Source organism: Rhincodon typus, chromosome 5, assembly GCF_021869965.1.
Source record: "Rhincodon typus isolate 14 chromosome 5, sRhiTyp1.1, whole genome shotgun sequence".
NCBI classification, from domain to species: domain Eukaryota; kingdom Metazoa; phylum Chordata; class Chondrichthyes; order Orectolobiformes; family Rhincodontidae; genus Rhincodon; species Rhincodon typus.
In genome coordinates, this window is record NC_063336.1 from 100,146,470 (window position 1) to 100,158,840 (window position 12,371).

Below are 12,371 nucleotides of genomic sequence, written 5' to 3' on the forward strand. Positions count from 1 at the left end.
CCTTCCTGCTTCTCTGATGCTGCTTGGCCTGCTGTGTTCATCCAGCTCTACACCTTGTTATCTTTGATTTTATTTTGATCAGTTAGCTATTATCTTATCCTTTAACAGACCATAACATTCATTTTTTGTTGCATTTCATAGCATGTGCTAATAACAGTTCTGTGTTTGTTTCTAGTATAATATTTCATTGACAATATTACAGTAGATGATCTATTATGTCATGTGAGCTGTCTTCCATTTCTTTCTAAATGCGATCTAGCTGTTCTTTAAAGTTTCCCCAAATATCTGGTGTGAGTTCAAGGTGCTAACTTGCTCCAACTTCATTAATGTTGTTTGATGTAAATTTGGGACTTAATGTACAGTAAAGTGTATCTTCTCTAACTCATCTGCCAATGTGCATCAAGATAGGCACACTTACTATATCAATAGTGTACATCATTGTAAAACATCTGAAGTTGATAGGATAATATTCAAATTCACCTATTTCCTGATTAGGCTCCTGGTGTGCAAATATTGTTATGTGTTGTCCATTGCATGAAATGTGGAAATACAACTGATATACTTCCATAGTTTCTAGGCAACAGAAGTGTCTGAAATTCTGATTTTCAAGCAGTCCATTTCTCATCTGATCCATAACTATCTAAAGAAAGATGTATTTGCATTGGATGTTGTTATGACATGGAGACAGACAGCTGAACCAAAGCAGTCTTTCTACTTCTGTATTCACAACACAGTCAAAATTAAACCATCGAAGACCCCAAATAGTCACTGCAATGGTTCCTAACAAGACTTTGGAATAATCAGTCACAGACATTGTGAATAATTAATTTCTAGGCATCGGTTTTGTATCTTAAACAAAAAACTTAACAATTTAATAAATAAATACGAACTAACATTAGCAAAGAGAAAATTAAACAGTGTGGGAAGTTTATTGACTTAGCTTTAAACTGGAAACATTTGTTTTCAGCCCCATTCGCACAAAAGACAAACAAACAAATGGAGTTAAAGGACAAATACAAGAAAATAACAAAACTGGCTGGGTTACTAAAATGGCTTTCATGATGCATTGTTTCATAGGCACAAATTTGGACTCCTTGGCGGTTTTCTTTCTGAAATGCTGATCAGGGTCACCTTCTCAGTTGGCTCAGGCAAAGGCAGCAATACTCCGAACTCAACTTTCTTCTCTTTGGGCTTTTGAAAGCTGGCAAATCAGATTAAGTAGGGAGCTTTCAAATCTTCATGCTGCCTCAGCAGCATTTCAGAACCATCTTCAGAAAACATAGTTCAAAAAAACACTTCAATTCGAGTTCCACCCTGATGGACTGACTGAATCAGTCACCAATGCCTCAGTTACCATTCAACACGTGCATAGGGTCTCCTACTGACTTGCCAAAATCAAATCAAATAGCTAACTTCTGCTTTCTGTTTAAACACAATGCTCTTCCTGGGGTTGCAGTATCTGTCCAAACCTTTTAATCAAAGCTCAGCCTGCATTTAGCCTCCAGACCTGGCCTCACAAACAAACAAAGCTTGTTTGGTCTGTTCTTTTCTTATTAATTCAATCTGTTCCAAAATCCATCACTCATTTCCAGCTTATAACTCAGAATTGATAAAAGAATAAGGTAAGAATAATGAAAAGTCAGTGTACTATAACAAAGGTTCATTAGATGAGTCATGGAATGAGAAGTTTGTCCAATGGTGAGATGCTGAATGAATTCAGCCCATACTCTCTGGAACTTAGAAGAATGAGAGGTGATCTTGTTGAACCATACAAGATTCTGAAGGGGCTTATCAGGACAGATACTGAGAGGTTACTTTCCCTGATTTGGGAAACTAGATCAGAGGGCGCAGTTTCAGCATAAAGGGCTTATTATTTAGGACTGAGATAACGAGAAACATCTTCACTAAAAACATTGTGAATGCTTGCAATTCTCTATCCAGATTGTTGCAGATGCCCCATCATTTAATACATATGAGACTGAGTTGGACAGATTTTTGGTCACTGTGGAATTCAAGGAATATGAGGACTGGGCAGGAAAATGAACTCGAGGCCCAAGATCAGCCAATTTCAGATTGGATGATGGAGCAGGCTTGAGCATGCATCTGGTCTATTTTAGCTCTTATTTCTTATATTCTTGTGTTCTTATTTATTTATTTTGGACCAGGACAAAATGCCCTTCAGTTTGGTGCACATTCAAAATAATTTATCTGCCCTGTTCCTTTGATAAAGTAGTCTGGTAACTGCGAATATAAATGGCTTTTTGCACTCTATCATCCTACGCAGCAATGACTGTGATGAATGTGAAACATATACCACGATCTAATAATTAATTCACATTCAATTCATGTGCGAATTTAATTGAATTTTTATGTGCAGGAAATTGATAGGGTAGCTGTTGGAAGTTATGTCTCTCAAGAGTTACTATATCTTATGAAGCATTTTTAAAAAATTCTCAGTATTTTTCCAATTTAATTTAAGGAATAACGTGAAAATATCATCTTCAGTACAATTGTTTAATAATGTCATATTTCGTTGATCTAAAAGATTTTTTGCAATGTTTGATTTCACAAAAGATATTTCAAACAATGTATAAATTTTCACATAAATCTCTGGACAATTAGAATTGGAGGTAGCTTAGTGGTAATGCCACTGACCCAGTAATCCAGAATCCCAGTTTAATGACCTGGGACAACAATTTAAATCCTACCTTGGCAGTTGGTGAAATTTGAATCCAATAAAAATCTGGACTAAAAACCTAATCTGATGGTGAAGATGTAACCCCTGTCAATTGTCATAGGAACCCGTCAGGTTCAGTAATCACAAATGGCTATATCACAGAATGAAATCAGTCATCCTTACCTGGTCTCACCTGCGTATGACTCCAAAGGTACTGCACTGCAGCTGATGCTTACTGCCCTCTGAACATTTAGGGATGTGAGATAAATACTGACCTAGCCAATGACACATACATTCCAGGCACAAATAAAGAAAGAAAACTGCTCCACCATTCAATAAGATCACGGTTATTCTGTTTGTTTTCTAAGTTCCACATAACTTTTGATTACCTCACCTGCGCTCTGGGTGCTAAGCAAATGCATACTGGATGGTAATGCCTGTTGAACTGACTGGGCCCATTGTTCTGGATATTCTAGATGGGCATTTTTCTGGACTGATCATCGTGGGGCCTGTGTATTTAGAGATCACTTACACATCAATAATGTGTTATGTGTATCTAGCGTCAGTTCACCTGGGTTTCCTTGGTGGTTCGTAGAAGTCTAATGGTGGGTGGTAGAACTGGCAGATTGGCAGGTGTAAAGCTGCTCCTAAAATGCCTTTGAAATGAGGCCAGTAGAGATTTGAGGGTTCTCCAGTCCCTGTTGACCATGACATTTCTTGGGACTGCAGTCATAAAAAAAGCAATACAGTCCATACCTTCAGACATTCAGCCTGTTCGCGGCAATATTGACAAGGGCAGGGCATACCAGTTTACTGTGTCATTCTGGGAATTCCTTGTGCATGGGCAAGTGTCATATCTGGCAGGAGTTGCAAGGTTGGGATCAACCTCCCTTACCAGGTCTTTGATTTGTTTCTGTTTGGCCTGTGGCTCCAATATGTACATGTCAGGTTCTGTTCCCATAGAAAGGTTCTGACAATTGATTTGAAGGTCTGATTACTGAATGGGCTTGAGTATGACACAGTGTAAAGTTCATGGATTTCAATACAACAGAGGTAATTTTATACTTCTGCACTCGCAGCAGCAAATTGAGATCACAGAGATGTTCTATAATTCCAAACCCTGACAGTTGCTTCTCGTGAGCACTGTTCCTCTCTGGTGGTGAAGGGTCGTAAGGATACAGTGAGGATGCAGCGAGGAAGAAGATGACATAATTAGGCCTTAAGGTGGAAAAAAGAAAACGTTTCTTGGAACAGTGACTTTAGCACTAATAACGGGGAAAAAAGGGATTGTAATTGACAGTAAGGTTGCAGAGTAGAGTGAAGAAAAGTAAGACTGGCTATTGGATTCTAAATTTATTCTTGTTTTATGTTAGTTTGCTGCCTGCTAGTCTCACTTGTTATCCAGCCTGAAACTTGTGCAACCATGAATTAGCTAGAATATCATAAGGATCTCCATTCATGACTATGACAATGGATGAACTGCACATTCTAGCTTAGTGAAAACAACTGTGTTGTGTTTTACAGATACCTGCTGAAATTGTGCATGAGGAAGAAATACCATCTTACGATGATACGGCATTTACAACCAACCACAAAGAAGATATCTGTTATGAAGTGGATGATTATGAGAATAGAAGAGAGCAGTGGAATGACCCTAATGGATGGACGGGAGATGAGGATGGCCTAGTTGAAAATGTGCAAGAATACAATAAAACTAAAGAGGATAGCCTGTCCAATAATATTGATCATAATACTACAATACTTGGAAATTCAAATACACTACCTTCAGGAACAGATGAACTTCATAGCGAACAGGAGGATTCAAAGAAAGAAGGCTCTCGTCCAATCCACGATGGCAACATGACAGGTGTGACTTCAGAACAAAGGAGCTTACAATCTGCTCAGAAAGTTCCGGTGTCACATGAATCAGAAACATGTCAGGAGCTGGCAGAGAAACAACAGCATATTGATGAAGTCTCAGAGTTAGAAAAGGTTAGCAATAAAAAGGAGCTTAATGAGCTGTAATTCACAAAAGTATGCAATCGCTAATTGTTGCGGTGGAATGTGCACGGAGACAGTACAGTTGATTTTTATTTAAGAAATCATTTAAACGGTTGAGTCGGACGAATTCTGCAATGTCACAAGAAGCGAAGCTAGAGAATCGAAACTCAAGTAGCACAGTACTAATGTGTAAGTTGCCAGAACTTCATGGGGATAAAATAATATAACTTGGCAGGCTTGTTAATTATTAATGAGTTCATGTTGGGTGTCACCCGAAGGAAGAGTAGTTTAGTAATGTAAAATTAAACTTCAACCCAGGATCTGGTTGTGATACACTTCAAATTGTTGCTCAAGCCTTGAACAAGTCAAGGAATTGGAATGTGAAAAGCAGCAGGTTCTAATCTGTTGTCCCAATGTTAAACAATTGAATATTTAGTATAGCTTGTGATCATCGACATTATGAAGAGTACTGAACCGGTTCTTGCCATGACAACAGGGACTTTTAATTCTGTAAGTACCAATTTACCCATTTTATAATGGCCATTTCTGGCTGAAGAAATTAGTTAGTATTTTTTATTCAGATTGTGTTAGTTTCCTGAGGACAGACAGACATCACTGCAGGGTCTTTACCTGTACATCCTGCCAGTTATATTTCAATGAAGAAATCTGCATAGACCTCACAGGTAGGAGCTTACAGTGCAGTCTGCCCTGGGATGTCCATGTTCACGGAGACGCCTTTGGTGATGCAACTCCTTTCATTGAGTAGCATTTTCATCAGTGATTTTTGTGGGATTTACAAATTTGAGGAAGAGGACTCAGCCTGCTGCAGTTCTTTGGAGAGGTGAGATATCCTTTTGGGACTGTAGAATCATAGAATCCCTACAGTGTGGAAGCAGGCCATTTAGCCCATTGAGTCCATACCGAACCTCCAAAGAGCATTCTACCCAGACCCATCGCCCTACCTTATTCCTGTAATCCTGCATTTCCCATGGCTAATCCACCTAACCTATACATCCCTGGACACTATGGGTAATTTAGCATGGCCAATCTACCTAACCTGCACATCTTTGGACATCTTTGAATGCTTAAGAATAGGTATGAATGTGCTTAAAATTGAATGAGGCCAGTGGAACTGTCAAGCTGCCGAGTCAATTTTAATTGCCTGCTCTTTAAACTTTGAAAAAAAAATTGCCTGTGGTTGAAAGAAATTAATGCTTACACTATTTTCAAGACATGTACTTATTTAAGCATGTATGACCAAGAGGGGATTTGATAGTGCAGGTGGATGTTTCCTCTTGTATAAGGAACTAGAAGTAGCAGACAGCGTTTAAGAATAAGAGGTCTGTCTCTTCTAAGACCAAGATAAGTAGGTTTATTTTTCTCTGAGGGTTTTAGTACTACAAATTATCTTCTCCAGAAAAATATTGGAAACTGGATCAGTGAATATAATCAATTCTGAGATAAATAGATTTTTTTTTGTCAAAGGATTAAGCGTTGTGTGAATCAGATAAGAAAATAGAGCTGAAACCATAACCAGATCAGCCATGATATTAATGAATGTCACAGCAGCTCCAAAAGGCTGAATAGCCTTCTCCTGCTCCTATGTTTGTTGATATAAACCTGAGGGCTATCTTTATAGCATTAATGCTGCTTGACATATTCTGGAAACTATCATACTTACAGTGAGGGTCTGGGGAAACTTGGTAATTCATAGTTTGATTGACAATGATAAGTGGTTATATAGAGATTAGCTGTTTTTTGATGTGTGGCTATGAATAACAATGCTTATTTTTATAAGGGATTACACACTTGATAGTTTAATATATTGAATAGAATTTGATTAGTGAGAGTGTGCTTTTTAATAGTAAAGTTTATAATAGGCAATTTATTTCTTCTCAGCCTGGGTTCTGCCCATGGTGAATGTTGACATGGAGAGTGGAAGTCAGTGCGTTGGGACGATTTTCATAGGTTGCCATGAGTTGGCATAGGGATAGTGAGCCATAGTTAAGTTTGGGAGGGCATTGATTGGCATTGGGCAAATGAAAGATCATGGAGTTCGTAGATGACCATAGGTTGGAATGGCGTTGAGTGATCAGGAACGTGGATGGAGGCATGAGCTGACATGGATGGGGCATAGATGGGAATTTGAAGGTTAAGTGTTAGGAAGTCTTGCTGTTTTTATCGTGATTGGAATAATGTACAACAGCGCCAGATGTGTTTTTTAAACAGCCTCACTCCACACCTGGCACTCCCTGTGGTCTCCCCTGCACTGCTCTGGGGACAATGGGCAAAACTCCAGTTAGTCCAAAGGAGGAAAAAAAACTAAACTTGTAGGTCATCCAAGTGGCACTCTGAATTTTCCAGATTCTGCACACTGACTCAGAAAAGGAAAAAATCATCCCTAATTCTGTGTGCACCACCACTGGAAAACAGCACGACATGAACAAATATTTCATTCACTATGTTACAACATTAGATTTAAACTCTCTCTGATTTTTCTGTCTCTTGTCATCATCATACCAAACGCTGTGGAAATGTCACTTGCATAGAATGTATCATTAATTGGATTAATAAAAGGCTATTGCTTGGAAAATGTCTTGAATTTAGTTGTCAAGGAATGGTAAATCTTCGGGAAGGCTCTGTAGATTTTGACTCTACACAGCTGTTCAAAGTTTTGGCAAAGATCTGTAGCTCAGGTTGTGGGTGACATGGTTGGCTTGTTCTCGTTCAGATGTTTTGTCACCATGCTAGGTGACATCATCAGTGGAGTTTCCGATGAAGCGACGTTATTCTACTCCGCTTGGAATTTACACTGTCTGGTCCGTTATGGTGAGCAGAATAAATTCCAGTATAAATTCCAAGTGGAGTAGAATAACATCGCTTCATCGGAGACTCTACTGATGATGTCACCTAGCATGGTGACAAACATCTGAACGAGAACAAGCCAGCTCGGCGAGCAAGTCAACAACCTCTATACACCTGTCCTCAAAATTATACTTACAGATAAGTATTGCATTTTGTTTTTTCGGGCTTTAAAATTGAAATGTTTGGTGTTGACTTCTGGCAGTCCCTTTTCACATTGATTGATTAGGTCAAAATAAATTTTGGTTATTCTGAATGCAGCCAAACCAAATATTCATGCTGTTTGAGGCCCAGGGTGTGGTGCGTACTCCAACCCTTAGTAATTTGGATATTTGAGACTCTAATTTGTATTTTCACCATCATAACAATTTGTGTTTATATAAGGTCTTTAGTAAAAAGCCCCAGGGTCTTCAGAAGAACAGTATCAAATGAAGTTTGATATCTGAACATACAATATAAGGGCAGAAGTAGATCATTTGACCCCCTGAGCGTGCTCTGTTATTCAATAAGATTTTTTGTGTTCTGAATTCCATATTGTCATCTTATGGGGTTTTTATGCCAAATATTGATGGATTACTCTCCTGTGAATGTCTTGGGGCATTTTACTAAGGAGGGGGTTGTAAAGAGGGAATTCCAGAATACAGAGCCTCTGCAGTTGAAAGTATGACTGCTAGTGATAGAGTGATTAAAAGTGGGAAACTACAAGAGGTCACAGTTGGAGAATGTAGATAACGTGGAGGGCTGGATGGTTGAAGGAGTTACAGAGATAGGTAGGAGAAGAGCTGCAATGATATTTTAAAATAAAAGGAAGGTACTGAAATCTAACACAAGATTATGTGATAGACATTCTTTGGACGTGGGTTAATTATTGAATGTTAATCATTGAATCACTACTGAACAGAAAGAGGCCATTTTGCCCATCAGGTCTGCACCGACCCTCCAAAGAATATCCTACTCAGAACCATTCCCTTCCCCCACTATCTCCATGACTAATCAACATAGCCTGCACATCCCTGGACACTATGGGGCAATTCAGTACGACCAATCCACTTTAACCCAACCTGCATTTCTTTGGACTGTGGGAGGAAACTGCAGCACCCGGAGGCATAGAGACAGGAAGAATGTGCAAATTCCATACAGACAGCCGCCAAGGCTGGAATCAAACCTGGGTTCCTGGCGTTGTGTGGCAGCAGTGCTAACCATTGAGCCACTGTCCTGCCCACAGTGTGGTGGGACTTTTCTCACTAATGGCACTGCGGGTCTACCTACAGCAAATAAACTATAGTGAGTCAAGAAGACAGCTCACCATCACCTTCTCAAGGACAACTAATAAACACTGGGTGGGGCTGGAGGAACACAGCAGGCCAGGCAGCATCAGAGGAGCAGGAAAGCTGACGTTTCGGGTCAGGACCCTTCTTCAGCAAACTCCAGCATCGGCAGTTCTTACTTTCTCTAATAAATACTGACCCAGCCAACAATGCCCACATCCCATGAATGAATTAAAAAAAACTTCTGCCACCTACTGCCTGACCCACTTTCCTGGATCAAATGGCATTACATTGATTTTTCTCCTGGTGGTACTCCCTGTACAGAATCTACAGCTGCTATCTGGGAAGAAGCCGTGTCCTGCAGTGGAGAACTTGCTGCAGCTCCATAATGTAGGTGGAGAGAATTTTATAGGGAACCATAGCCCCTGAGGTATGTACTCACAATTTTGTGAAATCTTTTTCAGGAAGTCACATTAAGGGTCGGAGCTTGAGTGGTTGTGAGAGGAGTTGGGCATCTCTACTGCTAGAGATATAGACATCTGCTTTTTTCCCTGATTTTGTCAGGAACTTTTACATGACTAATCCTCTGGTCTTACTAGGCAGTTGGTGATACAGTGGCAAGAGGATTGAGTAATTAACTGGTTTCCATATGGCCCATGCCATTACTTAAATGTGACAAAACAGCCAAGAGTTGAGCGGTTACAATCCCATAGCAAGGAAAAGCTGAATTGTCACTCCCAGGGGGAGCATCAAAAATTTTAAATTATGGGATGGGACGTAGGCACAACTGGCTGGACCAGCATTTAATGCTCTTCCCTAGGTACCCTTGAGAAGCTGGTGGTAAGGTATCTTTCAAACTGCTGCAGTCTGTTTGATGTACATAAGCCCTCAGTGCTGTTGGGGAGGGTGTTCCAGTATTTTGATCCAGTGACACTGAGGAAACAGTGATATATGTCCATGTCAGGATGGAGTGTGGCTTGGAGAGGGACTTGCAGGTGGAGGTGTTTCCATGTGTTTGCCACCCGTGTCCTTGCAGATGGTAGTGTTTATGCATTTGGAAGGTGCTGTATAAGGAGCTTTGATGAATTTCTGCAGTTCATCTTGTAGATGGTGCACACTGCTATCATACTGTAAGCCTCCCTGATCCATGTACCTTGCTTGACAATGACTCTATCACCTGATTTTAGACAGTATATCAGTGGATATATCCTTTCAGATCTGAATAGCTTATGCTGGATCAGGTACCTTGTAGATACATCAGCACGGTACAATAGGTGTGGCGCTTTTTTAAAAAAATAACTGGCAGTAGGATTTCACTGACTGACATTTAAGAGTCAAGCTATTGAGACCTTTCCTGAAAGAATTGAATTGAAGATAGGGATGGGGATGATTAAGGGGAAGTTTGGAAAGGTATTTTATTAATTCTTGTTGGTTGGCATATATTTTATCTTTAATTTGTTAAAATCTTCCTTAACTTCTATATTTGTTTTTGCAAACGTTTCTTCTAAATGCACTTTATATTTCCAGGTTCAGAATACGTTTGCCAAAGGGATATCTAGAATATCTTCAGCTTCTTCTGTGTATGACACCATAGCATTTCATTCTTTAATATTTAACACCATTTCCTGTCATGCTAACGCTCATAAAAATATTCAATTAGAATTGAGTTTGCAGATGACACAAAACTTGCAAATGTAGGGAACATTAAGGGGGATAGTAGCAGACTTCAGAAGGACTGATACTAGTCAAATGACTGAACACATGGCAAGTTAAATTTAATGCAGGCACGTACGAAGTGATATATTTAGTTAGCAAGACTAACAGAAGGCAATAGAAACAAAATTATACAATTCTGACTGGAATGTAGGAACACAGAAACCTGGGACTATACATAAGCAATTTTTTTAAGGTGACAGGTTGATTGAGATAGCTGTTAAATAAAGCATATGGGGTCCTTGGCGTTATAAGTGGAGACAGAGAATGCAGAACAAAATATGTTCCGATAAACCTTTGTAAAACATTGATTAGACCTCAGCCAGAGAATGGTGTTTACAAAAATTCAGGAAGGAAGCTCAATGGCTTGCAGATGGTATACAGGATATTTACTAGAAAGGTGCTGGGGTTGTTGGGGGGAGCGGGATCTAAGTTATATTGTGAAACTAGAGATGCTGGGATTATTTTGCTTAATGCAGAGAAGGTGAAATGGAGATTTGATAACGTATTTCAAAATGATGAGGAGTTTCAACAAGGTAAAGGGGAGAAACTACTTTCTCTGGGAAGACATTTGGTCATCAAAGGCTGCAGATTTAAAATTGTTTAATAAAAAAAGAGGTAATAAAACAAGAATAACTTTTTTACACTGTAAACTATTCTGATGTGAAATGTACTATAAATTCAGATGACACCAGGTTATAATCCAACAGGTTTATTTAAAATTGCAAGCTTTCAGAGTGCTGCTCCTTCATCAGGTGAACCTGGTGCCATATGATTCTGACTTTGTCCAACCCAGTTCAACACTGGCATCTCTACATCATGTACTATAAAAATGATGGAACACAATTCAGTAGTAATTTGCAAAAGAAAATTGGATAAATACTTGAAAGGAAAAACCATTAGGCAATTTTGGGTGGAGAGTAGGAGAGTGAGACCAACTGCATAGTTTTTTTAAAATAACAGTATCAACCTTGTGGGCTGAATGGTCTCCTGCTAGGTTGAATGACTCAAAGCCATAATATTCTGGCCACTCATGGAATGGTTTGAAAAATGTTGATAAACCTATGGATAAAAAGAGACTGTTCCACAAAGTTCTAATTGTTATGTAATTATAGCAGATGGATATCGTTGTTAAGGTCAGCATTTATTTCCAATTCATAACTGTCCTTGAGACCGTAAGACCATACGATATAGGAACACTAGTAGCAAATTGCCAATGAATCTGCTGTGTCATTTGATGAGATCGTGGCTGGTCTGATAATCCTGAATTTCCCTTTCCTGCTTTTCCTCCATAACCTGAATCCCTTATGGATTAAAAAATCTGTCTGTGGAATCCCTAGAGTGTGGAAGTGGGCTATTTGGCCCATTGAGTCCATGCTGCCCTTTCAAAGACCATACCACCCAGACCCAACCTCCGACCCTATAACGCTGCATTTCCCACAGCTAACTCACCTAGCCTGCACAACACAGGACACCATGGGCAGTTTAGCATGGCCAATCCACTTAACCCACACATCTTTGGACTGTGGGAGGAAACTGGAGTACCTGGACAAAAACAATACAGACACAGAGAAAAAGTGCAAGCTCCACACAGTTGCCTAAGGGTGGAATCAAACCCAGGTCCCTGGTGCTGTGAAGCAGAAATGCTAATCTCTCAGCTTTGGATATATTTAACAACCCCACCTTAACAGCCATCTACAATAAAGAATTTCATAGATTCACAATGGCCAGAGAAGAAATTCCTTCTTATCACTTCTGGCTGAGTGGCCCCTTATTCCGAGATTATGCTGTCTCGACTCTCCAACAAGAGAAACAACCTCCCTGCATCTACCCTGTCAAACCCTCTAAGA

At 39.6% G+C, this 12,371-nt stretch overlaps 1 protein-coding gene across 4 annotated transcripts in view; it reads left to right on the forward strand.

Annotated features, from left to right (window-relative positions):
- LOC109919612 (doublecortin domain-containing protein 2) overlaps positions 1-12,371 on the forward strand; it is a 127,251-nt gene that overhangs the window by 108,008 nt on the left and 6,872 nt on the right. For 3 of the 4 annotated variants that reach the window (XM_048596452.1, XM_020519644.2, XM_048596453.1), the window contains one exon: positions 4,202-4,669. In XM_048596452.1, the coding sequence (XP_048452409.1) occupies positions 4,202-4,669 (468 nt within the window). The remainder of the gene's footprint in view (positions 1-4,201; positions 4,670-12,371) is intronic. The other variant, XM_048596455.1, reaches the window with a different exon arrangement.